The following is a 25,548-nucleotide window of genomic DNA, read 5'->3' on the forward strand; positions in this document are numbered from 1 at the left end:
GTGTTCTTTCTGAATTTAAAGCAATATCGTAGCCTACCATATACTGTACTGACCTGTCGTTCTAACAAGGCTACGAAAGCTACGTGCGATTGGCTGCGGCACTGCAGAGGTCTCCATTCGCAACTGTAGGGGCTTCAACGTCTACTGCTTCCCTCATTTCCCGAAGCGAAACGCTAGCTGGTGGTATACATTGAAACGGGTTTTCGTATGGATATAAACTGGCTTATTTCTGTGATTTAATTTTTGGAGACTAGTAGATACACGATTTCCTACCAAGAGATGGTTGCTTTTCCGGATAATGAGAGCTGTAATGTTGCTGGACGCTACGAACCAGAAGGGGCCGAGAACCATGAGGAAACCGAGGCGAAGTCCAAAGATGCTAAAAAGTCCCGTAACCGGTGTATCGTTTGGAGAAATGTTATACTTATGTTTTTGCTCCATACTGGTGCACTTTACGCAATCATCTTGATCCCAAAGGCACATCCGTTTACCTGGATTTGGTGTAAGTCCGAGAATGAGACAAAGAACGTGGATTGCCTGGCCAAGTATCAATAGCTTGTAACATATAGTGATACCAAGCAGGAATGTATTTTCTCATTGCGAGGCAAGAATTTAATAATAATAATAATAATAATAATAATAATAATGTTATCCAAAAATAAAGCATATGATGTCATATGCGCATGTAAACAGGCCTATTTCTACTGCTTAAATAATTTATTTTTTATCGCCATGGCTCTGTATCCTAGGTGAAAATCAGTAAATAAAAGATTATTCTGTCTGCGCATTATTCTTAAAAGGTGTGAGGGAATGGATTTAGGTCTTGGTTGTAAATTAAGTAGGGAAATAATGTTTGCTTTCACAGCAGTTCAAATGAAATTATTGCACTATAGAAAATTACGTTTTTAGACTGCTCCCATATTTTCAGTGATTAGAAATGCAAGTATAGGCTGTTATGAATTTAGGTTATTAAAAGGTATGTGTAGTTACATCGTTCTTTTTCAAACACTATATAATTTGTATGTTTTAAGTTTTTCCACCTATTGTTTGGGTAGGATTATGTATTTTGTTCATTAATTATCTTCCTTTCTGAACTGCTCTGCTACCCTGATAAATAAAGTAGATGCACTTCTGATGATTGTATATTTTAGAACCATTAGTATCTTTGTCTTGGAGCTAGAAAATAATTGTAATGAAGGGTAATACTCCAGAGTAGAAGTTAACATAGTCATTGTTAGAATCATCAGGTGTGTGCTTGGGAGGATGTGCATGCATCTGTGCTGTTACTGATTCCTATATTAGAGGACTTGAAAAAATAGCAAGAGTCTAGTTTCTATGGAAACATAGACCTTGCATAGACATAGCAAGTCACCCCCCCCCCCACACACACACACACACACACACACTCTCTTTTATTTCATAGTATGGTATATAGGCAGATTGAACTTTGTCTGTGTTTCCTGTCTCTGGCATGGTCAGTAGCAGGCTTGTTAGCCCAAGAAAGAGGACATTGATGACAAAATATTTATCCAGTGCTCATAAATTGACCTTACACACAAGCTAGGGGAACACAAGCTAGTTTGGTTATCTGTACTGCTGCTTCATGCCTCTTCATCAAAGCTACAATAATTACCAGATGTGCTTTGTGTTGGCATGTCTGTCTGTGGCATAGTGTATCATTTACCTAATCCAGTGTGTTTCGCTTCTTTTTTTTCCTTCCTTTCTTTCTTTTTTTTTTTCTTGCAGCATACATGTGCTTCATTGTCACAGCCCTTGGGGTTACAGCTGGAGCCCATCGCTTATGGAGCCACAGGTCTTACAAAGCCAAACTGCCTTTGAGGATTTTCCTGGCAGCTGCCAACTCCATGGCCTTCCAGGTGAGGAGTTGTACTGGGATTTATCCATTCACAGTAGTGGTAGCTCTTATGAGACAATAAACTGGAAGAAACACCTGTTGTATACACTGTTCATATGACAGAAATGAGAAAAAAATGTGATGTCACTAAGAAAGCCTGAACCTTTAAAAATGCTGTCCTAGGCTTTGAGAACTCTGTATAAACCCACAGCAAACTGAAGCAGGTGTAGTAGTATGGAATGTGCTGAGTCTTACATTATGTATAATGGGATGTTCTACACATTTCTTATGTTGAACTTTTTCTGAGTAAGTCTAGACAACATTCTAGAACACCCTGGTGCATACTAGGGGACCCATATGCTTAGAGTTTATCTGGCCTTCATTGCCTCATTAATCTCCCACATCTTATATCATTTGACGAAGAGTTGCCACAATAAGTCCACCAGGAATGGTATTTTTTAGTGTTCTGGGGCTTATCCATTGGTGAATGGTAGTTTGTTCAACTATGGGTGGGTATGTGTTCATTAACGATTAATTACATTTTCATTTATTCCTTTCTGATCTACCAGTGCAGTCCTTAACATCTTTTGGCTTTGCATGGTTGTCCCATTTACAGAGCTAGATTTGCAGATGTCTTCAAATTGTAGTAATGGCCAAAAGAAAAGTTCAGTAACAGTAAATGTGTTCAAGTTAAATAAAATTTTAGATAAAAATGTTAAAAAGATAATTAAAATTCTGACAACTTTTGGACCACAGGTTTTCCCAAGTAAGACCTCAGAGAATGTAATACAATTTGAATGTTTGGTTTAATACTACTACCTGAAAGAAAAGTCTCTTAAGTACATGTACCATTAGACAGTCCTTTGAGAGTAAAGACTTACTTTCATAACTCCTAAACTATTCCATAACTTTGTCTCCCATCCTATATAATCCCTTATGTACAGTGTCTCAAGTTCCAGAAGAGATTACCATGATTTTACACTTATTCTGCCAGTCATCATATTTATAATTCTGTTTTTATTTGCAGCCAGATGAGTTCAAATTAGAGAATTTTACAACATGCTACTAATAAAGACATTTCTTTGTATTCAATGAATCTTTTTTCCAGAATGATATCTTTGAATGGTCCAGAGATCACAGGGCCCATCACAAGTACTCTGAGACAGATGCTGACCCTCACAATGCAGTGCGAGGCTTCTTCTTTGCACACATAGGATGGCTGTTTGTGCGTAAACACAAGGACGTCATTGAGAAGGGCAAGCGGCTGGATGTCAGCGACCTATTGGCTGACCCTGTTGTTGTATTCCAGAGGAAGTAGGTTCACCATACTGTATGTCTGTAGATACATAAAATCATTCGGTGTGTGATCCTGTGTTATTGCATTATCATTATGGGTTTTTGAACAATAATGTTAATATGCTAAAATAGTACAAATTCAATTCCTAATTAATTTTATCCCGAAGAGCTAAAATTAGGGTGACAACGTACATTTGCCACTAAGAAACTAAGAGATTTTCATGCTCTGTTGAATTGTTTTTCACCCAGATACTACAAAACCTCAGTAGTGGTGATGTGCTTCCTGCTTCCTACACTGGTGCCGTGGTACTTCTGGGGCGAAAGCATATGGAATTCCTATTTCTTGGCTTCCATCTTGCGTTACACCATTTCACTCAACGTCGCCTGGCTAGTCAACAGCGCCGCCCATATGTATGGAAATCGCCCCTACGACAGGAACATCAACCCACGAGAAAACCGATTTGTTACACTTGGAGCTATTGGTACATTTTTCCAGCTAGTAGTCTTATACTTTGGCATAGTTTGCCCCCAGTAATAGTGCATTCTTTTACTGTGGTAATACCTTACAATAATTTAATACCAGTAGTTGCACTTATGGATTAGGCTATACTGATTTGGCAGAATCATATGGAAAAAGGGAAGGATGCGGAGAGAGCTGGAGCTTTCTTTGTTGTTCATGATGCTGCTAATGTGCTAATGCTACTGGTTCTAATGCTACTGCTAATATTGGTTGCTATTGCTAAAGTATTGATGTTTCTGCTGGAGGGTGGATAATACCGTTTAGATTTAATACAACTGGTTTGAAGTTGTAGTGCATTGTAAGTTATTCTTTTAAAAAAATTTAACTGCCTGTTGTGTTTTTACATTTAATTTTGTCGAATTCGGTGTAGACAGGCAAGTACAGGCTCACTAGGTAAGATGCGAGTGCCACATCTATAATGTTTGCAAGGGAAGAAATGGTTGTGGTTTTATTTCTTACCTTTGGCAATGTCCAGTGTCCACCCAAACCTGTTGGACATCTAAAGCATAGTGAGATTTGTAGATATGTAAGTCACCTATTGTTATCCATATGACTGGATAACTCTTACACCCACACTATGTTTTTATTGTTGTATGCTTATATAGTGTTCATTGTGTTGCATGTTTTCCTTCTTTCTGCATGATGCTGTTTATAAATCAAAAGACCTCCCTCCTCTGCATAATCAGTCAATACTGTATGCTGTACAGTTGTGGCCAAAAGTTTTGAGACTGACACAAATTTTGGTTTTCACAAAGTTTACTGCCTTTTTTTTTTTTTTTAGATCCTTTTGTCAGATGTTTATATGGTATAGTGAAGTACAGTTATAAGCATTTAATAAGGTTTGGTTGTTTTGTTTTGTTTTGTTTTTTTTTTTTTTGTTGTTGTTGTTTTTTTTACATTTTATTGCCAAATACATCCAATAAGCAAAGTCTTAATATTTATAGTGTTGACCCTTCTTTTTTAAGACTTCTGCAATTCACCTTGGCATGTTGGATATCAGCTTCTGGGCAAAATCTTGACTGATGGCAATCCATTCTTGCCTAATCAGTGCTTGGAGTTGATCACAGTTTCTGTTTTTTTGTTTGTCCACCCTCTTTTTGAGGCTTGAACACAGGTTCTCAATTGAGATCTGGGACCCAAAATTTCAATGTTTTGTTTACCAAGCCACTTGGTTATCACTTTTGCTTTGTAACATGGTGCTCCATCATGCTGGAAAAAGCATTGTTCATCACCAAATTGCTCGCAGATCATTGGGACAAGTTGGTCTTGGAGGATGTTTTGATACCATTCCTTATTCATGGTAGTGTTCTTAGGCAAAATTTTGAGCAAACCCACTCCCTTGGATAAGAAGAAACCCAAAACATTAATGGTCTCAGGATGCCTCACTGTTGGCATGACACGGGACTCATGTAACGCTCACCTTTTCTTCTCTGGACAATCGTTTGTCCAGATGTCCCAAACAGTCTGAGGGGGCTGCATCAGAGAAAATAACTTTACCTCAGTCCTCTGCAGTCCAATCCATATACTTCCTGCATAATGTCAGTCTGTGCTTGATGTTTTTCTTGGAGAGAAGTGGCTTCTTTGCTGCCCTTCTTGACACCAAGCCATCCTCCAAAAGCCTTGGCGTCACTGTGTGTGCAGATGCACTCATACCTGCCTTCCGCCATTTCTGTGCAAGCTCTGCACTGGTGGTAACCCAATCCCATAGCAGCATCCTCTTTTGAGAAGGTCCTGGCAATTGCTTGACTTTCTTGGGCACCCTGAAGCCTTCTTCACTGCAATTGAACCTCTCTCCATGAAGTTCTTGATGATTCGATAAATTGTTGATTTAGGTGCTCTTTCAAGCAGCCTGTGAAGCCCTTTTGATGCAATGCAATGATGACTGCATATGTTTCCTTGGAGGTAAACATGGTTAAGAGAAGAAAACTTCAAGCACCACCACCCTTTTAAAGTAACCTGTCTGCTCTTCTAATCAGCATGACAGAGTGATATCAGCTGACCTGTCCTCATTCCCAATGTCTCCTGAGCTAATGAGAAGATCACTGAAATTATGTTAGCAGGCCATTTCCTGGCAGGGCTGAAATGCAATGGCTGGAATACAGTAATTTTTGGCAGCAGCAACTTTGTGAAAACCAGAATTTGTGCTAGTCTCAAAACCTTTGGCCTTGACTGTATTTTTACATTTACGTTTACTGTAACGTAGCTGGCCCAAATGCCGCATGGCATGGGGCAGGACACACAGACTTCCTCGACAGTGCAAGATGTTTATTAACATTAAACACATACGGCACAGGTGGCATTCACACAACACTTACATTAAACATGACTGTACACTTAACATTAAACAATAAACACATGCACATTAACACGTGACTGCATAAACTAACATTACGGCTACAGAGCTCAGAATTAGCACACGTCGCAACAATGACCAACAGGGATGCACACAGTGACAGGGGTTTAAATAGATAGAGAAACATTCAGCAGTAAACCCTGTGTAGGTGTATGCAATTGGGGGGGGGGGGGTGGTTCACAAATGTGAATCCCCTGTACGCGGCGGGCCATACCACGTGACTTGTGGGGGGAGGAGCCTTCCATTACATTTACATTTACAGCATTTAGCAGACGCTCTTATCCAGATCGACTTAAAAAGTGCTTTGTCATTTACTCATAGAAGACATCTCAGCCAGTACAACAGGTTAGAGTCCAATATACCAATGATCTAGAACACTAGAAATACAGGGATCATTGCTGATGCCTAGAAGTACCAATACATAAGGTCTATTTTAAACATTGATAAGTGTAATAAACAATACGTGCTAGAGTTTGTTAAACAACATCAGTGTAATAAACAATACCCTACAATAAGTACTAATTTAGTCAGTTAATATAGGAGCAGGGTCAGTTGTCATTTAAATATTCCACAAATAGATGGGTCTGCAGTCTACGTTTGAAGATTACAAGGGACTTTGCTGTCCAGACAGCAAGTGGGAGTTCATTCCACCATCTTGGAGCCAGGACAGAAAATAGTCTCGATGCTTGTCTTCCATGAGAACTGAAGCATGGTATTTCAAGCCGACCCATACTTGAGGTTCGAAGTACTTCGAGGTACAGATCAGGCTTTTACCATTGACCTCGTGTATGAAGGGGCTGGTCCAATTTTAGGCAAGCATCAAGGTTTTAAATCTGATGTACTCTGACCAGCAAAGTAATGTGTGAACTTTGGAAGATTGAAGACCAGTCGTGCTGCTGCATTCTGGACAAATTGTAGAGGTTTGTTGGCTCTTAGAGGAAGACCAGCAAGTGGTGAGTTGCAGTAGCCTAGCTTTGAGATCTCAAGAGACTGCACAAGAACCTGGGTTGCTTCCTGCAAGAGAAAGGGCCAAATTCTTGGTATGTTACAAAGGAGAAATCTGCAAGACCAGGTTAGATTTGAAACATGCATTGAGAATGACAACTAGTTGTCCAAAGTTATGTCCAGGCTACGGGCAGCTTTGGATGGTGATACCAGGAAGTTCTTGAAGGAAACTGTGATGTCATGGTAAAGGTTGGGAGTACCTAGGATGTACAGAAGCTCAGTTTTACTGGGGTTGACGTTCAAGTGGTGGGCTGTCATCCATGGCGCAATGTCAGTCAAGCATGCTGAGATACGTCTGGAGACCTGTGTGTCAGAGGATGGGAAAGAAAGAAAGAAATAATTGAGTGTCATTGGCATAGCAGTGGTAGGAGAAACCATGAGAAGATATTACATCATCAAGAGAATGAGTATACAAAGAGAAGAGAAGGGGGCCTAATACTGAGCCCTGTGGAACACCAGTGGAGCGTCTTCATGGTTTGGAAGTGGATCCTCTCCATGTCACCTGATAGGACCGTCCCTCCAGATAGGACTAAAACCATCTCCATGCAGAGCCAGTCACACCAAGCCTGGAGATAACAGAGAGAACAATGTTGTGGTTCACTGTTTCAAAGGCTGCTAAAAGGTCTAGAAGAATCAAAACAGATGACAGATTGGCAGCTTTAACAGCATGAAGTTTCTCCGTCACTGCTATGAGAGCTGTTTCTGTAGAATGTGCTGGTTTGTAGCCAAACTGATTGGGATCATGCAGCTGGTTCTGGGTGAGGAAAAGAGACAATTGATTGTAAACTACTCGTTCGAGGGCTTTTGAGAGGAAAGAAAGACAGCTCTCACCATTATGCTATATTATGCTATATTATAGACCTCATTATGCCATATTATAGAAATAGACCACAAATCTAAAATCTTTGTGTTCATTTCTGTATAAATGATTTATTTTGTCTCACAGGTGAAGGTTTCCACAACTTCCATCACACTTTTCCTTTTGACTACTCAGCGAGCGAGTTTGGCCTCCGTTTAAACCCCACCACCTGCTTCATCGATCTCATGTGCTGGCTTGGCCTCGCTGGCAGTCGCAAGAAAGCCACACCAGAGATGATCAAGGCACGGAAGCTAAGGACAGGTGATGGGAGCGCGTGAGGAACCAGTCATACACCTCTCCCTGCTGCTCATCAACTTAAGAAGGCAATGTACATGAGAGTGGAAAGGGGATGGCGAGAGCCGTCAGGTTCAGTGTGTACTCTATTTAAATCTTCTTGAATTCTGTTTTTTGCATAATGTTATTAGCACTTTGTTAAACAGGCTGACCAGTATGATTTAGACAGACAAGTTTAGATATAGGCACACAAGTTTGGGTATCTATTTTGCTGCACAGTAGAATTTTATTGTTTGCAAATATTGTTGCCTGTCATTAATAATTCAGTGGTGGCCAGTGTGTATGTTTCTGGGTTAAGCAATCAGTGTAACTTTTTTTTTTTTTTTTTTTTTTTTAAAGAATCACCATAATTTGTAGCATTCTTAGGTAGGGCACTTTTAAAACTTTGAAAAATCAAAAAGAAAACTTTAGTTTGGCCCAATAATACCCTAAGAAGTGAAATATTTCACTACAATTGATCTGCCCTGTGGAGGGCTTGCCTTAAATTTGCTGCTTTTGTGATTTAAATCTCCAAAACTGAGCACTTTAAAGACTGGCCATGTTACTCACGCTTTTTCACAGTACTTTGCCAGATTAATCCCAATGATAACTAGTTAATTTGCACTTTAGTTGAGCTCACATTCATACAGTGAGCGATTATATATCATGCATTTATCCTCAAGGTGCAAAGTACCATGGTAAAAGATCACCTAAAATTCTATAAACGGAATTTCACTCTCTTCTGTTTGTAATATTACAAATTAATAATTGATGTGTAAATGATTAATTCCACAAGGGCAGCTCATATGTTGTAGAAGGGCAAGAAAAAATATGCATCTAAGTCCATGGCAGCCATTTTTATACCTAAATTGTATTAGCTTGGTCATTTTGCAATTAGGATTTCTAGCAGACAATTGAAGTTGAAAGACGTGAACAGAAAAGATTGGTTTGCATTAGCATCAGTTCTTACTCTGGCCGCATATAAAACTGAGACTTTGAAAAGGAGTATCTTGTTTAAATGAGCAGATTATAGAATGTCTCAATGAGTAATCGTGTTTAATGTGTAGATGCTCATAAATGCATTAATGTACGGTAATGTATGGTAATATCCTTGTTGCTCTGTGTGTGTAAGCGCATGTAACTACTTCTGTCTGTAACATGCTTTTTCCTGCATTTGTTTAATACTTTAATTGCTACATAGGTAAATATATTGACCACACTTTAGATGATCATCCACCAGAAATCCTAGCCTATAAAAATGTTCAGCTAAACTCTCATTATAATGTAACTTAGTCTAAGAGTAAACTTATTCTGGGCAGGGACTGATCATGGTTCTGAAAGGCCACAGAAAACTCAATCGCAACCCTGGATGGATGTGCACAAATACAAAAACACATACACATGACTAGAAAATACTCAACTCATAGTAGTACAGTAGTAATAGAACTCAAGAGAAAATGACTAAAGATAGCATCTCTGGCTGAAGTGTGTATCTAAATTATACATGCATTATACATAGATTGTCCACGCATATTGGTTCCTGTGTTCCAAGACCCCTTGCAGCCTGAGGTTGCTTGGCAGTGATCCCACTGGTCATGTCTGCATAGACGCTAGATCAGGAAAACCATGCCATATAGTGCCATTTGTTATGACGCTCCCCTATACATACCAGCAAGGTTACTATGATCAAAATCCACTTTATGACTTTACTGATTTCTCATGAATTTGGAACATGCTGATTGTGACACTGGAATTACCATGTGCATGTGCAAACAATGGCTCAAATCTTTTCCATGGATCAAATATGATCAATAATCAGCAGTCCCAATCTGGCACCTCCTCTTGAATCAGTGTAGTTTTGTTCATACATGCTGCAAGCTCTGAGTTGAGGAGGTGTTCTCAACTAGGTCCACAGGGTTTTCTCATTAGAGCCCAGCATGCTTTGGCTGTTCAGTCAGATAGTACAGCTTGATCACAGACCCAGGTAGTGAACTGTCTTGATGAGTGCAGTCATATAAGATACAGCATTATTGTGTACCAGGAGACTGAGGCAGATGTCACACTGAAAGGGAATATTTAAAGGTACTGGCTTAGGTCTTTGTGGGGAGGAATATTAGAAAAGAGATTTTGGTCTCAGTCTCAAAAGTCAGGAGACAAAGTCATGGTTTTAAAAAATTGCTGAAAAAAATTATACTTTTAAAAATTAGGACCTTCCAGGAAAGCAATTGTAGATCATGCTTAGACAGGGTTTATATACAATTAATTAATTGTTTAAATGTTAAACAAATGAACTAGACTTTCTTTGACTAAATTCTGCTCTAATCACATTTGATAAAAATGATTTGAAAAAATTATAAAATTATTATTTAAAATAACCAATAGTAGAGCCTATTACAATGATTATAAAAATTATTGGAAAGGTGGCTTATTATTATTATACATTTACATTTATGGCATTTAGCAGACTTTTATCCAGAGCAACTTGCAAAAGTTATTACACATACTTTATTGTTGATTTTACTTAAATGTTCTGTTCTGTGATTCTGTGCTAGCTGTTGTGATTTTATGATTCAACATCACACATGCTTCATCTTAATTAGAGATGTATTCAATGTATAAATCTTCATGAATTGGACTAGTTATAAATATTCTTTAGCATGTCAAAGGGTAATAGTTAAGGCCATGTTCATGGAGAGCAATGATCAACCCATGAATTTTCAGGGCGTGAGATCATCTAAATACAGGATGGTCCACAATACTACATCTATTCACTGATAAATGCATCATTGTTACAAAACTAAATGTTTATCCATTTCTATATTCAGTAAGTAAACACTCAATGAATAGATGCTGTTTAAAAATAAGTAGCAATTTATTGCACAGAAATTGTTATTTGTGGAGTTATCTTAGTTTAATAAGTGTTCAATAAACATCAGTGCTACTATCTGTTTTTCTTTTATTGTAATGAATCCTATATATGCAACAAATGTACAAACAAATGAGTGCCACAGAGAGAGAGAGAGAGTGTGTGAGTTTTATTGAATATCATTAATATATTTTTATTTATATCATTTTATTTAGATTACTTACTGCCCTTATTCGGAACCAATACAAATCTCACAGGATGTTTTGTAAAGTGGGATGGCCTAAGCCTAGCCAGACCTAAGATGAGAAAACAAAAACCCACCACCAGTAACCATAGCCAAAATTTGTTTGGGATGAGGTGAGACAGGACGCATAACAGCGTGCTCATCAAAACAAAACAAAAAAACTATTGGGCATGGGAATTTACTTCTCTTTCATCTTACTTGAACTTACTTACAAATCGATAATTGTTCAAACGTAGGCCTACCTGTAGCGCAGTTTCCCAAGCACACGCAATCACTATAACCAACTGTCAAGTCGGTATGTAGCCTGAATGAGGCCGTTGCACTTCCTGTCCATCGCTGGACAACAGCGCATTAACTCCTTTTATGCTGTATACCATCCTTGAACAACGAAGATCATCGTTCACCATTCCTATCAACAATTCACACTCATTATCATGTATGTTATAAGATGATCTGAAAAAAGTTCACTTTTATGGTACTTTTCATGTCCTTTGCAGCCTAATTCTTCTCCCTGTGGCCACAGAAAGTATACAATTCTTTACTTAAATCCCCACTGCTCCCTGTTTAAAACTAAATGGGCCCAGTCATGTTGGCTATGTGCTAATCCGAATACCACTGACGCTATAACAAGTCGGGATTTTCCCCCGTGGTCCACACATTCGGGAACCTCCATCTAGCCATTGCCAAAATCTGCCACGACGGGTGTTTTTTCAACAGGGTGTAGCAAGTGTATGATACTACAAGGAGAAAACGTCTTCATGAGGAGAGTACGAGCAAAGAAAACTGGACAGCTTGCGAGGTACAGTTTCTAAGATAACTGTTCAGTAAGTAACCTTTCTAGATAGAAAATGGATTAATATATGACAGACACGTAGGCTAGCCTCCATTTTATGAGCTATTGCAAACAATGAAATATCCGGAGCAGCCTACCCAAGAAGTCCTTTATGTTTGGCCACCCACTGAAAAATTAATGCCTATTATTGAGGGCTAATTGTTGTCGTTGCATTTACGTCTTTTAATGTTCTAAGTATCGAATGCTATTTAAATATCTTTTTAGCAAACTGTTTTGCAACAAATATAATTGTGTCGGAATGTAAGTCTCCCAAACAAGGCTTTAGCTTTATCGTATGTTATTTTAGGAGTTGCGGAATTGCAAGCAAGCTGTCGCGATTAAGGTTCTGGTGCATGAATGAATAAGAATAGATTAAAATCTAAATAGGGGATGCTTACATCAGCTTACTAATAGAATTTAATGATTATAATGGAACCCGCTCTATCCTACGCTATTTACTTATATGCTATGTTATTTACCACGACTACTGGAAATAAAACTGGCATTTAAAATAGAAGTTTCACCACTATCGGGACAACTAATGTGCAAAAATATTGTTGGTAAACTAGAGTCCGCTCATTTTAGTCCCGGGAGCTGTCCTGTATTTTGGTGCTGAATTTGTTCACATGTTTTGCAAGCAGTAGTGGCTTTGCAGTCAGTTCGTGACAGAAGCAAACGTTTCTTACATCTAAATTAATTTACCCAAAGTGAATTACGAGCCCAATACAACAACTGCGTATTACAAAGACGTAATACTAAAATAGCAAAAGCTTAGACACTTTCACACACCCAGTTCCTTTGTGTTTCCAGGTTGAGCCTACCCTAAGCACAGGGGACCCTCTAGTATCTTGAGGCTGGTCAGGTATTTGTTTTCTCCGATTATTTTTGCATGTATGTAAAATTATTTTTTTATTTGACATTTAAATAAAACATGCACTAGGCTGTATGAACTGTAGGAATGTATGCCCCCCATCAAAAATAAGGAGGAAAAAGAAAATCCTATAGGTCTATGTTCTGTATTTCAGGGGAAAGTTCATTAGGAGGCATGAGGAAGTGTAGTCCTTGGACGTTTCTCCCAGTGATGTTTTCATTCTTTACAGCTGCAGGCTTGTGGGTTGTGTAAGTACCTGAACCTGTCATTCACTTGAGTTTGGTCTCTCATTCCTTATAGCCTGTATCTCACAGATATGGTAATGTATGGGGAAAACAATGTTTAAAACAGGTATTTCATAGCAGTGGAAGATGAAAAAATCACTCCACTCAGCTCTGAATATAAGTAAGTCAGATGTTCTCCTTTTATATACATATTTTGTCACTTTGTTACATTATTATTCATCTGCTTCAAATGGATGTTTTTTTCCACAGAAGATCAGTGTCAAAGTCCCCTCCATACATCAGGTATAACCGAATGACATTTTAGTGACTGTTAATTTATATTTAAATTTCTTTCAAAACCTAGCCTAGAATTTTGTGCCTTTTAGCATTGCAGGAGATGCTCCACCCGCCAGCTGTGTTTTTAGCCAAGTCATGAACATGGCAGCTTTCGTGGGTATGATTAATGAACTGTTGTTTTATTTATTATGCTTCTATTTCTACTTTTTTGTTTGTTTGTTTGTATTTCTGTGTTTATATAGTGTATTTGTTCTACAAAGATGTATGAAAAGTAATTGTTCTAAATAAAAAGCTTTAAATTTCATCAAGGGTGTATTTTAAAGATATGGTGATTGTGTACAGAAAATTATAAGGTTTAATGTTATTCTGTGATACATACCAGTAAAACTACACAGAAGTGCAAAAAAAAAAAAAAGATATATTGTAATTTTAAAAGGTTTTGACTTTTATATGGCTTTACTGTACATGCTATTGATACAGTACATAATGAACACAGGGCTTTGACAAAATTTGGCTTTCAGATATAGTATGTTATTCTATACCCCTTCATTACTTTTACAGGTTTCATCCTTGGTGTCCTCAGATACTTGCAGTTGAAGCCAAGGGTCCACAAACCCTGGCTCAACATTGGCAGTTTGGTAGCTCTATCCCTGGCCTGCTTTGGTATGACTTTGGTTGGGAATTTCCAGGTATGGATCATCTTTCCAAACACTTGTGTTGTCTGTTTATGTTTATATTTTCAGGGAATTTAGTTTTTATGAATGTATAGCCTTTACATGCTTTGGGTGATACATTCTGTTCTTCTGTTTTCCAGCTCTCAAATGATGAGGAGCTCCACAATATTGGCACCTCTATGACCTTTGGCTTAGGCACACTGTTCTGTTGGGTCCAGTCATTCATGACCCTAAAGGTCAACTTGCGGAATGAAGGCAGGAGAGCAGGCATTCCCCGCTTTCTCTTATCTGGTGCTGTGACATCCTGCATGCTGCTTTGTATCCTACCTATGGCCAGCATGCACACACTTATGTATTTGTTGTAGTGTAAACAAAACTGAAGGTTAGTTTTAGTTATTTGAATAGATTAAAAGGAATGATCAGAGGAGACCATGGATACAAAGGCCAAGCTTAATATTTGTGTAGAAATCCAGTCAATAGCATCAAAAAGTCAACATGCTTTACAGCAGTCTATGACAGCCTTGTCAGGATATATACCTAGTATCACACATTCAGGTATATACAACTAGTGAATTTTATATGAAGAATCCTGTAAATGTATGTTGCATTGCGTACCTATATGCCACCTACAGGATCTAAAAGCAGAAGTGTACAAAATGCATAGTACTCAATAGGATCAATATTATTTCCTCCCAATCTAACAGCAGAAGTTTATAAAATGCATAGTACTCAATAGGAACAATATTATTTCCTCCCAACTGCTTGCTGTATGAGATCTGGGCTTTGACCATTTCAAGGTTCAGACCTTAACGCAGTTCCACAGACTTTGCCCTAATGGCACAGCGCCTGCACATGCATGCTGCCCGGGCCCAGTGGGCTCTGGTCATGTTCTTCCTGGCCTTCCTAGGTACCTTCGCAATAGAGTTCCGCCACTACCACTTTGAGATTCTGTGCAGTGATGAACAGGACCCTCCACTAAGCCTGTCTGAGAGCTTCTCTGAGGTTTCAGAATACCAATCAGATCAGCTTTAGGACTTGTTCACTCCTGTTTTTAGCACAGGGTTTAGTCCTCTTCATCAATTACCAGTAATGCATGTTTGTTGTATGTAATCTCTAGAGTGAGCTGTGCATGTGATTTTTATCACAAAAATGTGTACTTTGTTTAAAAAAAAAAAAAAGCAAAAAAAAAAGCACAATGGCTGAAAAGAAACCATATCTGTGCAATAGGTAATGAGTCAGATGTCTGTGCCAAATAGTGTGAAAATGTTATAATGAAAATGAGCCTATTATTATCTGACAAATACAGTTTATATCAACTTATCAGGTCCAAATTTAAGTAAATGCACTGAAAAGACTGCACACTTGGTATAAACAATGGTATAGATGGTAAAGTAGGTTCTTTAATCTGTACTGAATTTGTATGTCTAAAACATTATCTTACTTTTAAATCTACAGTGTTGACCAGACCTCTTTCTACAAATGGCACATTTTATACCTAGATTAAAAATGTGGTCTATCTGACATCATCATTAACAGTAAGATTTCCACCAAATCAAACAAATCTTGAACCATTTCATTAAAGCTCCTCTCTGTAAGACTTTCTGTTTCATTAAAGCTGCTCTCTCTCTAAGACTTAACTAGTGTCTTCTTTTAAACAGCAGACTGATTTCCTAACTTAGGTGCTGCAAAATCTCACAGCCACCATTTCAGTTCCCTGTAAAAAAGAAACTTAACCTGTGACTCCACAATGCATTCGTAATAACACCCAACACATAGGTTAGGAATTGTTGTATTATTGTTGCAATCCATTGAGTCTTAATGACGGCTTTGTTGGTAATATGCATTCACAAGACTATTTGCTTCAGCTTCCCTCTATGTGAGAACTGGTTATGTGCAATTTTGTGGAAACATTTACCTTTGAGGACCAATAACAGATTTTGTATATGTATCGTCTAGTATTGTACTATTAAAGTAAATCAAACTTCCAGATTAAAGATAAGTAATGCGTGATTACAAAGTGTTGTTTTAGTATCATCTAGAAGTTACAATATAGGTGAATAGGTGGCTGTAGATGTTGCAATTGTGATGTGTTGCATATGGTCCTCATCTCTAATTAAAACCTTTACACAACAGTACATCAGAATAACACTTTCAAGCATATATGCTGAAGTGAGTAACAGGTACAATTACTATAATTTAAATGAACAATGACAATAACCAAAAGTTTTGAAAATAAGACTCATTTGCCCCTTCAATATTATCAATATAAATTACATTTAAGCATCAGCACTTTAAACACACACCAAAAAAAATGATCTACACTAACTTCAACATGTTTTTTGTTTCAATTTTTTAAAAGCAGAAAGAAATTTGGATTTCCAGTCCCTACAATAGTGATGCACTTGGTACTTGTTGCATAAGATCTTGACTTTGCACAAGTAATAAGCTACAGCTTTGTGATCCGATGTCACCCAACACTTCCCACGCTAAAAAGTTTGCTGGAGGAGCACTGGCAAACACTGCTCTGGCCTTGTCTTTCAAGCCCTCCCGCTGAATTCCAGCTGGCTAAAAGTCATGATGATTCTGTAATGGCTCCTCTCTTCCTCAGTCAGCTCCATGTTTCCTGGCCGCACTACCACACCTACATTCAAGCCGGCATCTTCTGCTGCCTTTGCCTCTGCAAGACGGGTGGAGCAATGCTCAGCCATGTGCTTACGTATTAGTGCAATAACAAGGGTAAAGCAATACTCAGCCATGTGCTTGTGTATCAGTGCAATAACAGGCATCACCCTCAAGCTTGCTTATGAGCCTGCACAGTGGGTAACGATAATGCAGCCATTTTGTAGTAGAGTATTTTCCTAGAATCATATAATGGGAGTATGAACAGCCAGTGTAATATCTAGTAGGCAAAATGGTGTTGGATGCTAGAAGAATTAAATTATATAACATCTATGTATTTGAGACTACTTCCAAGACATGTTCACACCTACCGAGTAGTATCTGATAAGTAAACATTATTCACAAAAATAACTGCTAAAAAGTATGAACGTGAGGTAGATTCCGATGTAGTTCACTTTGAACATGGTGTCATTGTGCCATATTTCCACAAACAGCAATAACACACCTCATGTAGTTGATCAATTTAGAAGCTAACTAACAAAAGTAAAATAAATACCACCATGTTTTCCGTTGACTCAATTTCCCGTTTTAAAACAGGAAATTGCACCAACAGCACAGCCAAAAAACTGGAGGATGTTGTCCTGCCTCGAGCAAAATAAAAGCATGAACCACAAAGAATAAAATGGACCAAATCATAACAGAAATACATTGACCATTGTGACAAAAACTAGATCTTTGCTTTTACTTTACCTTATTTTCAAGTAAATTAGCAAACATATATGCACCATTTTTTTCCTCATTATAATTTAAATCTGCCAATAAAACTGGAGGAAAAAATCCTGAAATTGTATATATTGATACAAAAACTGTTTGACAACTAGAAAAATTCCAAATCACATCTAAGTATGAGATGTGATTTGGGATTAACTTGTCCTTTAAGGTCCTTAACTATTAGTGTAAAACATTGAAGTGGCATTGCTTATGCTGCACAAATTTGAATATATAGCCGGGAAAAAACAGTCAACAAACTGGTAAAACCATTAGTAATTTAAAGCTAATGTACACCCACCTCGTGTGACATCTGTTAAGAACATAATTTCTTCTGGTGAACAGCCAATCCTCTCTGCAATTGTTTCATAGCTTTTACTCTCCACTTTGGCACCAATGGTAGTGTCAAAGTGACCATCAAATAGCTGAAAGAGACATTGGACATAACTTAAAACCCTTATGTAACACATAGCAGCATAGAAAAAACAGGAAATTATAACTTACATCTAATAGATCTCCCTCAACTGAATAACCAAACAAAAGCTTCTGAGCCTCTATGCTTCCAGAGGAGTAAATGTAGACTTTGAGACCATGTCGCCTCCATTGTCTAATAGCAGGAACCACATCTTGGTATACCCTGTGATACAACACAAGAACACACAGGAGCAAGAATGGCTATTTTACTCATGCAAGTCAAAAGACTTTTACACAGGTCCACATGCACAAAATATGAAGCTGGACAAAGACTGCATAGTAATGTCTGCACAAGATTTCAGTACAAGTTCATGTCCTTTTTTTCCACGTGTACTGGTGTTAAAAGAACTAGAACCTCTGTACTTACTCGCCTTTGAGCCTCCCTGTAGCATAGGCTGCTCTCCACATGTGGCCCTGCAGCTGTTTGAGAGCAGTGGTCTTCCTCTCTGCAGCCATCTGCCAGAGAACGTTATCCACCACCTCACGGATAGCCTTCTCCTCATCCGTGTGCACTGTCTGGTCCACGGCATGAACTGGGCATGCTCTATTCTGCTTTAAGTCTTCCTCAGCCTGAGACCAGTGCAAGGACACAAAGTGACCTGTAACTCATATACATAACATGAACTACGAGAGCATAACCTAATGTCTGGATAATAATAATAATAATAATAATAATAATCATCATCATCATCATCATCATCATGATTGTAAAGCCACTCTGATAGAGTTGATGGTTTGAAGAAAGAAGATGGCTTACTGTGTGTGAACAGGTTGTTTATAGATTTAAGTTTTTATTCATATGCAAGCGTATCTGCAAAGGTGTGTGTTTAAATGTGTCTTGCTATGACCACATTTCTTATGTCAAAAGCTTTTAATCAGGGTAATCTTACATTATGTAAGCACCTACAAAAATCATTAATCCCCAATTCACATGTATTTGACCATGTGTTATTCTGGCCAATTTAACAAAGTGCTGTTTGTGATATATTGGCAAAATTTGCAGAAGCAATAAACCAAGTCCATAAGCCAATAACAAGGAACAGTACGTCTGACACCGCATGCTCTATATCCCTACGCGAAACTTCTTCATAAAACACTTCTCCAAATGACCTGTTTCTTTAGGAGATGCACATCCTGTTTGCACTCATCCTCCTCCCAGTGTGCAGATAGGTAGTCTTCTAGGTGTTCTTTGATGTATGGAAATAAAATATCCTGTGTGCAAAACAAAAGTGTTCAACATTAGCTAATCAAGTGATTTTCCTTACAGTTAAGCAATAGCCATTTTGACGTTTGAAATCTGACAGCAGTTTTATCAAACCAACTCTTACCTTTACGAAAGTGATAGGGGTTGTGGTTCCTTCAATATCTAACAGAAAGACGCTAACGTTTTCTGGAATTGTAATCGTTACCATTTTTCCATATGGTGAACGCCAGATTCGACACAACGGCTTCCTGCTGAAAAATTGCACGCCAAAATGTTTATTACTAGGAAGGAAAAATTGTTTATGCAAAAAAGTCCCAGTAATTTCACAGCAGACAGTTAGCACTGCACTAGCTAACACATGGCTCAGTCAACGGGTTGCCAGATAATCTCAACAAAAGTCTTCCGTGAGGTTTTGCTAATTCACTGCGTTGACGTGCCCATTCATGTGATACTCGGTATTCAGGTCAAAGTTGTTTGGTAATACAGGACACAAAATAAGACGACGAAAACATCTTGTTTTTCTATACGTTTATTTATCACACCCAAAATTTTACCATTACAGAAGACCACTATTACATTCTCTATTACACTATTACATTCAATTACACTAATGTGTGTAAGGAATAGTGCGGTTTCAAATTACGTTTTACATTTTCAATTTGATTACACTTTTCTCTCATAATAACATAGAAAATATACAGTTCAAAAATAAACTGGACATAAATTCTCTGGATACTCTGTACAACCTGGCAACACAGAGCTATTGTTGTGTGCTTCGAAGGTGCAACTACGTTACGCAGACTATATGCGGGCCCGTAAAGGGCGCTAATTCACAATTTCTGTTCACAGGCACGCGCTCTTTACGTAGACTAGGTAAAATACGCCGACGCACTTTCTTTTCTCGTTCTGCTACTATCAGAAAGCATGTTGTCTATTAATTACATAAATGTATTTAAATAAGAATGTTTTATTGCAAATTCCCACATATGTAACCTCGTATGAGGAAGGTAAGACAATAATGTATGCCAGAAAATGGCATATACTTTTGCTTGAAGAAACCAAAACGCCAGTCACAATGAAAGATTTAGTAATGCACACACCATACAAGCACTGAGTAACGCTTAGAAAAATACTTTAATTTTCTCAATGACACACGATGCAATACTTTTTATATAGGGAGGTATTGTAAAGCCGCTATAAGAATTATCTCATTCTTCACGCCTGTTTTATCGTGTTAAACAGATAATGTGTGCCATCTGTGGCTCGTAATAGGGTTTCATTCCAGTGGTGGTCATAATACTCTTACTACTCAGTTGCCATCAGAAAATGTGACTCCACTGAATCTCCACTTGCAATATTGAAAAAAACAACCGACTATTTTCTAGTGAAACATTCGCGTTTAAATATATTTATGTAACTAATGGACAACATAAAATGTCAATACAAGCATTTATCATCATTTGGCTCGCTGTCAGTAGCAGAACGAGAAAAGAATGCGCGTCGACGTAGCTTGCGTAGTCTACGTAAAGAGTTCGTGCCTGTGAACAGAAACTGCGAATTAGCGCCCTTTATAATGAACTGAAAATCAGAGTAATGTCATAATTTTCCAGAAACGATTGGTGTATGTGAGGTGTACTTCACAGTTACTCAAACGTATTTTAGACTATGATTTAGTTCTTGGAACATTTCGAAATTTACGTATTCCCAGACATTCAAGTATGTGTTTTACATGAACATGAACAGTCTTTGTTCAGACAATTCCGCTTAAAAATCTAATACTATAACACGACTATACTATACTCAGTTACTATATTATAACTAAATTACCGTTGTTTACCGGAACTCAGAGGGCATTTGTGTCAATACATGCTACGGTTCTTAAAATTATATTCATAGCTGGGTTGTATTAATCTGGCTATAGTGGCATAATTTGTTTTAAATCCCGCCCTCTTCTCTTCCTGCCCTTTCTGTTTGCGTCATTGGAAACCGTCAGCCATTTTACTAAACGCGGCAGTGTTTGTGTGTGGCTGGGGTTTTCTTGAATAGTCGTACAAATCTATTACGGTAATTATACCAGCCTACTTGCCTTAAAATGCAGGCAGAACAAGAGCAGACTGACTTTAGCAGCAATGAGTTCCCAGAGGGCTCCAAAATAAACGCAAGTAAAAATCAACAGGATGACGGGTAAGTGGCCTCCGAGTCTAAAACGAATCTTTGCTATAGGTTAACGCTACTAGGCCAAGCCGGGCCCAGCTGTTATCAAAAACTAAAAAAGAACTTGGCTAATAAATGTTTACGTGTCGTTGCCTAGTTATATACCCTAGTATTGTAAGCAATATTTAAAATGTATTGCGACTCATGATGTTTAATAAAGGATCTGTAAAGATAGCTAGCTGTAACTATTGAACTAACATTAACGCTAATTAGCTGCATGGACCAGTTGTGATATCCAGTAAGCCTTACCGCCAAATAACTTGTCTAGCTAAAATGCCCTAACGTGGATTGTGATTTATCGTTAAGATAACAAACATAGACGGATGTATTCTTGCAAATGTTATTAGTTCACTGTCTTATCTCAATTAGGAATATAGTCGGTTAGCTAGCCAAGTGCGATCGGTTGGATTAGTCAGGTAAGTTTAAAATGGGATTACTAGGCTAGCTAGCTAACCTAGCTAAATGGTTTAGGTCGTTTAATGTGGCTAGTAGTTAGCTAAGATATCTTGGGGCCATAAAGTTAGCATGGTTGGTGCATAACTTGATGTTGTAGGCTTTGTATCTAGGTTAGTTAAATCAGTACCAAGTACCTTGGTTGCTGGCTAACATATTTAAGATCGGGCAGATGGCCGAAGCTTGGTTCCCACGCCGTGCTTCTGTAGCTCTCCATTTAACTAATTAGGCTGTTTTTTATCTTTGTGACGCGGCTTTGTTAGGCTAGCTGGATTAGTTGTTGGCTATCTAGCTATGTTTTCTTGAAACGCTTCGTTAAGACGCTTGAACAAACCGATATTTGCTGCAAGTCATATCGGAAAATACTGCCACGACAGATTTTTCTTAATTTGTATTTACAGGAAAATGTTTATTGGTGGACTAAGCTGGGACACCAGTAAGAAAGATCTTACAGACTATCTGTCTAAATTTGGAGAGGTGTTGGATTGCACTATCAAAACAGACCCTATGACTGGGCGTTCCAGAGGATTTGGCTTTGTGCTCTTCAAGGATGTAGAAAGTGTTGACAGGGTGAGTATTTACGTTAGTAAACAATGAAACAGGTTTCATTTCGTTACGGCACTTCGAACTTGAACATACGCTGCATGATTCTGTTTGGGTATCCCACACTTGTGTAAAACATTTTCCCCCACACTTGTAAATGTGTTTTCAGGTCTTGGAACTGAAAGAGCACAAACTGGATGGTAAACTGATTGATCCAAAGAGAGCCAAGGCAATGAAAGGGAAGGAACCTCCTAAAAAGGTTTTTGTTGGAGGTCTCCGTCCAGAAACATCTGAGGACCAAATCCGAGAATACTTTGGAACCTTCGGAGATGTAGGTCAAATGCATAGTCACCGCTTCCAAAATCAGGCAATACAAGGGAATAAAATACACCATGTATTTCCTAGTCACAGTGTGTGGTCCCCATTGTTTACTGACAACACGCACAATTGTTAATATTCCTAAATGGTTAAGTTGACCTCTCTTCATAGATTGAAAGTATTGAACTCCCTGTGGACAGCAAAACAAATGAGAGGAGAGGATTCTGCTTTGTAACATATGTGGAAGAAGAACCTGTTAAGAAGCTTTTAGAAAACAGATACCACCAAGTTGGAACAGGAAAGGTATGGGCAAATGAGTAATCATCTAATGTCTCCTAATTTAAATGTTAAAATATATTTATACTTTTTAAAATGTGTGTGTGTGTGTGTGTGTGTGTGTGTGTGTGTGTGTGTGTGTGTGTGTGTGTGTGTGTGTGCGCGCACCTCCAAATCAGTGTGAAATTAAAGTTGCCCAGCCTAAGGAAATCTACAGACAGCAGCAGAGCAGAGGAGACAGGGGCTTTGGAGGAAGAGGGGGATTTAGGGGCCGTGGAAGAGGAGGTAATTATATGTACTCTTGACAAGTCTGTCCAATAAAAAAATAAGTAATTTAGAAAAATTGACATGGGGATGGAAGGCTTTATTCTAAATGTTTTGTGTTTCTCTCGTTCTGATCACCTAACTTTCTATGTGCAGGACAAAGTCACAGCTACAACCAAGGTTATAACAGCTACTATGGGCAGAACTACGGAGGCTATGGCAGTGGATACAACCAGGGTTATAATGGTTATGCTGGGTATGACTATTCAGGCTACAATTATCACAACTATGGATATGGGCAAGGCTATGATGATTACAATGGTGAGTCAAAGTTTTATCTTGGCTTTTAAATGAAAAATTGTCTCCCATGTTATATTGTGTGATTATTAGTAAAGACAATAAGTAAAATGTCTGCATTATTCATAGGTCAACAGAGCAATTATGGCAAGGCCTCCCGAGAGGGTGGAAACCATCAGAACAACTACCAGCCATATTGATGAAATCACTTGACCTGCCAGAACCTATGGTAAGCTAGGCTCAGGTTACAGTCATTTGGCTTGCTTTATCAACTTTAAAGATCAATAGACAACATTGACCATCCTCAACATGCAAACGAGTGGTATGCATTGTCACAAGCCCCTTTTGAGTGAAATCTTGGGGGAATGTCTATAGATCTTTAAACTCTTAATGCTTGTGTAGTGGTGTGGTTCGTTTTTTTTTTTTTTTTTTTCGTTTTTTTTTCCCTTTTTTTTAAAGCTCTTCAGAAAAACGTAAGTGTTTTTCTGTAGATTTTTCCATTTTTCTCCCTGCTTTTTAACAGGTGATCATAAGGAAATAACATAGAGTTGATAGCTATGCTAACAGGTAAAGTACTGCTAAAGGGTACAAAGTAAGGGCACCTCTCCTTATTTTTTCCGTTCTTTCCCTAATTCTGATTACTGTACCTTGTTTGTACCTGCCAGCGGGGGACTTCATTGCAGGCCGTGTGTCACCTGACCACGAAATTCTCTGGGCGTCGCACATAGCGGGCAGAGACCACGGCATGCACGAGAAAACGCTGTCCTGTGGTATGGTCTCTTCAAACTTCCTGTACCAGCGTAAAAACAAACAGCAAACATAAAACAGGAGATCTCTTGTTTTCCCTTAAGTTGTCACTGTTTTCTTTAACAGTTTTTTGAAAATGGGTTTTTTACAGGTATTTAACAGTGAAACCTAAGTGATTTTAACTGCTTTGTTGTATTCTCTTTTTTAATTTTAGTGTTCTTGTATTTCAGTTCTGGAGCTTCAGTGGTTTTTCCTTTTTGTTTTCCTAAAAATGGTCCATATCCCATAAACTGCAGAAACTCATAATGCTTGCTTTTTCTTTAGAGTCCATAGAGAACTTCAAATGGTACACTTCAAGCCTTTTCCTAAAAATATAGATGATAAAGATCATATGTAAATCAGTTTTATGAAGCCATAAAAAAGGTGACACATGCAGTATCACCTTGGAAAGAGTTACTGCCTGGCTGGAAATCACGTTAAAATTGATGGGATGATGCACAATTGAATGTGGATGTGCTCCTTTTTGGTGATATTGTCCACCAACCAAGTAGTGCTGAAGTTTTTGCTTTCTGAAACTGAAGTTGTACATATGATCTTTAATTTTTGATGGTGAACTTAATAGTTTAAAGTCGACAGCTCGCGAAGTTAAACAGTGAAACATGGAGGTGGTCTTTTTCAGTTAACTACTTGTCTTATCAAAAATAATTAATGGTTTTATTGTCTCTTCTCTTCTAGGTAGGCAGGCTGAGAGTTGAGTTTGTACGCTGGAGGCAGCTTGTGGATACCCTGTCCTTCTTAATCAAAGAGCATCTTGATTTTAAAATACCTTTATTTGGTTGTCCTCTGAATGACATTCAGTATGTCTTTTGTAAATATTTTGTTTCCCAGTTTCTTATCCTGTGCGATGTTAAGGTAGAACCTATAGGTTTTGTGCTGGTGTGTTCTTAAATCTTGATTTAGAAAGTTGTCTATTTTTTTTTTTTTTTCTGCAGTTTTGGATACAGGGAGTATTAAAAATTGGGGTATCAAACCATAATTGTGCTTTTCTATTCACTTCCTATAAAACAAGCATGTAGATCTTGAAAGGTTACTCAGCCATTGTCATTCATTCTTATATGGGAGCGTTCAGAAGCTGAAGAGAAATATGAATTTGGCGCTAGAGTATCTGTCGAGTGTCACCGGTTTTCCGATGACTTACTTCT

The 25,548-nt window shown here is 38.2% G+C and overlaps 4 protein-coding genes across 9 annotated transcripts; 3 read left to right on the top strand and 1 right to left on the bottom strand.

Moving 5' to 3' along the window:
* Positions 1-104: 104 nt before the first annotated feature.
* On the top strand, positions 105-11,105 carry LOC113577617 (stearoyl-CoA desaturase 5). The gene is made up of 5 exons (XM_027010369.2): positions 105-502; positions 1,747-1,877; positions 2,964-3,169; positions 3,401-3,633; positions 7,976-11,105. Exons 1-5 carry the CDS (start codon positions 280-282, stop codon positions 8,164-8,166), a joined length of 984 nt encoding a protein of 327 aa, XP_026866170.1. The 5' UTR covers positions 105-279; the 3' UTR covers positions 8,167-11,105.
* A 519-nt stretch (positions 11,106-11,624) lies between these two features.
* On the top strand, positions 11,625-15,799 carry tmem150c (transmembrane protein 150C). Of its 3 annotated transcripts, none has more exons than XM_027010325.2 (9): positions 11,625-12,095; positions 12,914-12,965; positions 13,129-13,222; positions 13,326-13,379; positions 13,469-13,501; positions 13,585-13,652; positions 14,057-14,184; positions 14,310-14,487; positions 14,993-15,799. In XM_027010325.2, the coding sequence occupies exons 3-9, from the start codon at positions 13,149-13,151 to the stop codon at positions 15,199-15,201; spliced, it is 744 nt and encodes a 247-aa protein (XP_026866126.1). In that variant the 5' UTR covers positions 11,625-12,095; positions 12,914-12,965; positions 13,129-13,148; the 3' UTR covers positions 15,202-15,799. The 3 variants fall into 3 exon arrangements, with proteins under 3 accessions (XP_026866126.1, XP_026866125.1, XP_026866127.1); XM_027010324.2 differs by having other exon boundaries at positions 11,625-12,070; XM_027010326.2 differs by lacking the exon at positions 13,326-13,379 and having other exon boundaries at positions 11,625-12,070.
* On the bottom strand, positions 15,336-19,594 carry enoph1 (enolase-phosphatase 1). The gene is made up of 6 exons (XM_027010322.2): positions 19,359-19,594; positions 19,141-19,242; positions 18,398-18,600; positions 18,061-18,193; positions 17,858-17,981; positions 15,336-16,846 (listed from the first exon to the last, which is right to left on the bottom strand). Exons 1-6 carry the CDS (start codon positions 19,440-19,442, stop codon positions 16,707-16,709), a joined length of 786 nt encoding a protein of 261 aa, XP_026866123.2. The 5' UTR covers positions 19,443-19,594; the 3' UTR covers positions 15,336-16,706.
* A 1,620-nt stretch (positions 19,595-21,214) lies between these two features.
* On the top strand, positions 21,215-25,382 carry hnrnpdl (heterogeneous nuclear ribonucleoprotein D-like). Of its 4 annotated transcripts, none has more exons than XR_003410657.2 (8): positions 21,215-21,418; positions 22,303-22,471; positions 22,614-22,775; positions 22,934-23,065; positions 23,218-23,323; positions 23,459-23,623; positions 23,729-24,369; positions 25,082-25,382. XR_003410657.2 is itself a non-coding variant. In XM_027010337.2 (8 exons), the coding sequence occupies exons 1-7, from the start codon at positions 21,327-21,329 to the stop codon at positions 23,797-23,799; spliced, it is 897 nt and encodes a 298-aa protein (XP_026866138.1). In that variant the 5' UTR covers positions 21,215-21,326; the 3' UTR covers positions 23,800-23,828; positions 24,265-25,382. The 4 variants fall into 4 exon arrangements, 3 of the variants coding, with proteins under 3 accessions (XP_026866138.1, XP_026866137.1, XP_026866136.1); XM_027010337.2 differs by having other exon boundaries at positions 23,729-23,828; positions 24,265-25,382; XM_027010336.2 differs by having other exon boundaries at positions 23,729-23,828.
* The last annotated feature ends 166 nt before the right edge of the window (positions 25,383-25,548 follow it).

This window comes from Electrophorus electricus, chromosome 17 (genome assembly GCF_013358815.1).
Source record: "Electrophorus electricus isolate fEleEle1 chromosome 17, fEleEle1.pri, whole genome shotgun sequence".
NCBI classification, from domain to species: Eukaryota; Metazoa; Chordata; class Actinopteri; order Gymnotiformes; family Gymnotidae; genus Electrophorus; species Electrophorus electricus.